This window comes from Penaeus japonicus, unplaced genomic scaffold (genome assembly GCF_977035675.1).
Source record: "Penaeus japonicus unplaced genomic scaffold, GWHDUDI00000001_assembly GWHDUDI00000029, whole genome shotgun sequence".
NCBI classification, from domain to species: Eukaryota; Metazoa; Arthropoda; class Malacostraca; order Decapoda; family Penaeidae; genus Penaeus; species Penaeus japonicus.
This window is the reverse complement of record NW_028234431.1, coordinates 22,221,652-22,226,651: the sequence shown is the minus strand read 5'-3', so window position 1 is coordinate 22,226,651 and position 5,000 is coordinate 22,221,652. Positions and strand designations below refer to the sequence as shown.

Below are 5,000 nucleotides of genomic sequence, written 5' to 3'. Positions count from 1 at the left end.
GGGCAAGCTAACAGAGACCGAGCTCGTCATTTGCAAATTATCCTCACTGACCACCACCGTTAGAGGTTTGTCTATGGTGAGAGTGTGGGTGCCTCGCACAACACTGCTCTTGTCACTCGCAACTGTAACAGAAGGACGGCACTCTTCAGGTATGGTGGAGGAGCTGCTTCTGCGGTTGTGGGTCAAGACCGGTGGAACCCTCCTGACCTCTTCCCAGGATCCGCGCCTTCCCAAGCGCTCTACGCTACCCTCCTTCATGAGATGGAGATCCTGCTGAAAATCACTGTTGCTGACTAAAGAATCGTCTGTCGTGGTTGCCGCGGACCGTGATTTCTTCCGCTTCCTTTTGCTCGAGGGCCGTCGCCTCCCAGATGCCTGGACCGAGTCATGACCTGGGATATCTGCGGGTTGTCTCACTGCCGTGTCCGACGGGTCCTGCCAGCACTGACCTGTGCTGGGGCGCCTTCTTGATCCTTGGCCCGAGTCCTGCCACGAGGGAGCTATCGGCCGCAGAAATTCAGGCGTTTTCTCCCTAAAAGAATTTGTTTCTTGGATGCTAGAAGGAAAGGTTTCCCCATGCGTGCCCAAGTTATCGAGCTCGTACTCGTTTTCCCTTCCCTCTGAGATGGGAGGCTCTATGATGAAGTTGACCTGCTCATACGTGTGGCCGGCGAGGCTGCTGTTCATGCTGGACACACTCAGCTGATCGCCCTGAATTTGCCGCGGCACCGGCGGCGCCGCCCTGGGAGGGAAGGGCACGACGCGTTCCATTACGGGCGACCAGCCGCCCACCGCCTCCGCCTCGCCCCCTCCGAGGGCCACGCCACGCCTGCTCGACTGCGTCAGCGGAGGCAACGGATGCGCGGGGTTAGCGGCCTCCACGTGGCGAAGAGGCGGCCAGAACCACGGCAAGGGAGGCGAGGCGGGCGTCCGAGCCGTGGCGGGAGAGGCGGAGGGCGGCATGTCCCTGGAGGGGGAGCCCCCGGAGTGCCTGCTCAAGCGCTTGTCTCGCGGCATGACCAGCTTGAGCAGAAGTGACGCCCCGGGAATGCCCACCGAGATGTCTCGCCGTGGGGGTTCCTCATGCAACTTGTGATCTGCGCCGTGCGCCCCCGACCCGTCGTGGCTCCTGTAGGAACCCCGACGGTTGTCTGGCGTCGGCGCGCACTTGTGGAGCTCCGTGTGCGATCCCGGAGGTGTCTGCGTGGCGGCGCTGCTGCGCTGCGTAGTCCGTCCCCGCAGCCTCCGCAGCGTGCTGCCCTCCGACCCCGTGCTCCGACCCGAACTGTGACGCTTCACGCTCGAGTTCTTGCCGACGCCGCCCCGCCGCTCCTTCTTGTCGGCCAGCGGGTCCGTCGCCCCGTGGCGACTCTTCCTCGCGCCGTCCGGCGGCTGCCGCCTGTCGATGATTACGACCTCTTTCACAGGCGGTCCTTCCACGGGCTCTTGCTGTGAATGGAGCCGCCCTGCGCCCTCCGCCGACAGCGACGTCTCTCTCCCCTGCGTCGCTCTGGTCGCGTCTTCACGGGCCTCTCCGCCGACGCCACCGCTGGCTCTCACGGCTGCGTCCCCAAGCGCCGTGGCTGCCGCGTCTTCACCGCAGCTTTTGGAATCCTTGAGTATCCTTACGTTCCCGTTAGCGTCCTTCTTGCTCTTCGCCGCCCGAGAATCCTTCTTTCTGACGGGGACGTGGCTGAGGTTGGGGTCCGGCCTGCGACGACCAGCGTCGGCGTCCCCCGCGAGCGCGGCGGGGAGCCTCACCTGCGGTTCCGCCTCCGTGTTCCGTAGCAGCAGCCACTCGCGCGCCACCACGGCCCGCCCCTCCGCCTCGCCCTTGCCCGGCGGCGGCCGCACCTCGCCGAAAATGTCTCCGATGGCGTCGTCGCCGCCGGCCGCCGCGTCGCGCTTCTTCTTGCTAGACTTGCGCTTGTTCCTGCCCTTGGCGCTGCCGTTGGAGTCGGGCCGGTTGGATGCCTTGTCCAGCTTGCGCAGGGGCGTGGCGGCCTCCTGGCGATGGATCATGGCCTGCACGCTCAACATGGCGGGGGCGGGGCTCAGCGGTGCTCAAAGCTCAAACGCTCGCTCTCCACGGCTCAGGTAACATCACAATAGCACATTCACATTATATCTATGTTCATACTTTACAAAAACTTAACAATCTCTTTTCAGGTACATCGCGTGACAATTAAAACAAATTCTTACAAAACACTATAAAAATATTGTTCATCTGTACAAAGAAAAATAATCTTAGACTTTCATCAAGACTTCCACAAGATATTTAACTTCAGATGACACACTTGCGTAAATGTGTACGGTACAAAGACCCACCGCCTACATCCTTTTTCAAATCCATCCCCACCTCCATCTCCACATATACATCCACATCCATACCCACGTCCACATCCACATCCCCCATCCCCAAAGCTTGCAAAAAAACAACAACACATGTAGCTGTCTTATCAAACTTCAACATCGTTTTGACAAATATGCTGCGCTTGTTTTATTATGTAACGGGACGTTGCAGAAGCAATGGCCAGTGAAACAATGGCAAGAGATAAATCATCAACAATAAAAACAGCAGAAATAATAGCATATAAACATGACAGAATCTAGAGAAGGGAGGCGGAGGGGGACGGGAGGGGGAGGAGAAGGGAAAAGATATATTTATTCTTATGTATGTATGTACGTACGTAGGTATTGTGTATTATGTATGTATAAAAAGCTATATAGATAGATATACAGATAGATAGATAGATAGACAGCTTCTGAAGGCTCCGCAGCAAAGGCACCGCACTGGCCCCGACCATCTCTCCAAACACGATGTCCCCGCAAAAACGGGATCATAAATGTACCAGAAATGAATGTGCAAACATGACGAGGAAAGAGCATTCGTCAAACCCCGCAGACCAGCAGACAAGTCACAAGATCAAAAGACAGAGACGTAGATAAGATCCCCCCCCCCCCTCCCCTTCTCTTGCTGGCACTAAACCCGTGTGGATCGCGTGACACCCGGACTCGCCTTCAGAAAACACAACATCAATAATCGCTCACGACCGCCTGTCAGCGACGGCCGCCAGCGCCAACGCCGCTCGGCCCTTACTGCCTCGGACGGAGACGGGGACAATCACTCACGGATTCAAAGAAGAGGGCTCGGGTATCGGGTGTCTCCGCTACCACACGCTGCCCGCACGACATCCCGCCCCGAACCACACGCATTATATTCTATTCATCGCTGCCAACTTTTTATATAAAAAAAGACGATACAGGTAGATCATCTGAACATCAGATGCAGGCAGCCCACCTTCTCGTTCTTTCCTTTCTCGGGTTTTTAATCATCTTCTCTTCCCCGTTCCCTCTCTCCCTCTCTCCCTCCTCCTCCTCTACTCACATTTCTCGAATCCTACCCCCTCCTCCCTATCCCCTCCCCCATCCCACGTTAGAGTCCTGAGTGTGTCGAGCCTGCCTTGCTCTGAAGCCATGTTTAGCGTTACCCAAACTATGCAGGCCTGTGGGTAAGACCCTTCTTTGTGCTGCTCTGTGGTTCGTCCTGTCTTGCAGTTTTGGCTCTTTGGGCGCATGATGGCAAGCACAAACGGCCTGGCTCATGTGGCTCACGTTCGCCCCTTCCCTCATCCGCCTTCCGGCTCTCAACATTCTGAATTTGTTTATAATCCCCTTATGTCATACATGTTTTGCTTTCTTTTCTTCGCACCTCTTTCGCTTCCTTCACGGCTCTCTTCTTTGGCGGTCCTATTTTATTTTCCCCTCGTATACTCTATTGCCTTGTAATTGTCCTTTTGACAGAGTTTAAAAAATGATTAAGAGAAAAAAAGGAAAAGAAAGAAAAAGACAAAGTTGTAGAATGCAAAACACAAGCTAGCACAAGTGTCTTGATATTCACCCTTCGCGTCGCTTCTTAAAACAAATAGATAAATACGTAAATAATAATAATAATGATAAAATAGATACTAAAACAAAGAAATTCCATTTGTACCAAGCGAACAACCCAAACAGCAAGTAAATCTGAATACAAAAAGAGGATCTGCGCCTAACACTGGTCAACATTGCAAAAGCGAATAGCGTATAGAAGGGTCTTGCACGGGACACTTCATACCCCTCCGTATCCCAACAAAGACCCGCTCATCGCTCAAGGAGGGAATCGACCATTGCACACCTATTGCCACCACGACCGCCACAGTAACGTAAAGACAACGCGTATTAACCCTTCTGCATACACACATAGACAGTTAACCCTTCCCAAACCTATTTCTCAAAGTCCCCTCACTTTCCAATCTCATTTCCCAGTTGCTCTCGCCCTATCGCCTCTCCCCTCGCCATTACTCAGCTCCTCTCCCCTCTCTCGGGTCCCTCAGTCCCTCGCTGTCCATGTTTCCTCCGGGTCTGTTCCCCATCGCGTCCCCTCGTCCCCCCGTCCCTCCCCGTCCCCTTTTCCCCTGGTCCGTTACCCTATACGCAGTCCGTTCCTGTGTTTCAGGTCTCATATCCACCATTTTCTGCCATTCCTTGCGTTCAAGTACATTTCCTTCTTTTATCCTCAAAGTCCTTTTTAATTCATCCCGCTCAAGGTCCCCCGCTACTCCCGGTTTCTCTCTCCCCTTCTCTGGTCGTCACATCCAACATCCACTTCAGCTCCTAATTCCGTTTTCCTAAATATAGCGAAAGGGAAATTAACGACGGACCTTCCGCGTATTAATAGAGCTCGATAAATTGCAGATCTCATTGCACACCGCACGGGATGATTTGCAACGTTTATTCTGGTAATGCGTAAGTCTCCCCTGACGCAAGAGAGGAGTCCGTGCACGTTTTAGCCCTCCCGCTGCCTTTAAAACATCCACGAACCTTGTCTATCCTCTGAATCCAATCGACAAAGAATAAACATGCAACGAAGGAAGACTGAGAACTAGTGAAATCAGAATAAGGTACAACACCGGCGAAGAAATACGCTAAACCTCAGCGCTGAATGCGGGGGCGGAGAGAAG

General features: G+C 54.2%; 1 protein-coding gene across 13 annotated transcripts in view; it reads right to left on the bottom strand.

Annotated features, from left to right (window-relative positions):
• The window catches only part of LOC122263163 (uncharacterized), a 278,554-nt gene that overhangs the window by 43,613 nt on the left and 229,941 nt on the right, over positions 1-5,000 (bottom strand). For 5 of the 13 annotated variants that reach the window (XM_086554093.1, XM_086554095.1, XM_086554094.1 and 2 more), the window contains exon 2: positions 1-2,227. This exon is cut by the window's left edge and continues 1,311 nt beyond it. The exons of the other annotated variants lie outside the window; for them this stretch is intronic. In XM_086554093.1, the coding sequence (XP_086410219.1) occupies positions 1-2,040 (2,040 nt within the window). In that variant the 5' untranslated portion in view covers positions 2,041-2,227. The remainder of the gene's footprint in view (positions 2,228-5,000) is intronic. 13 annotated transcript variants of the gene reach the window in all.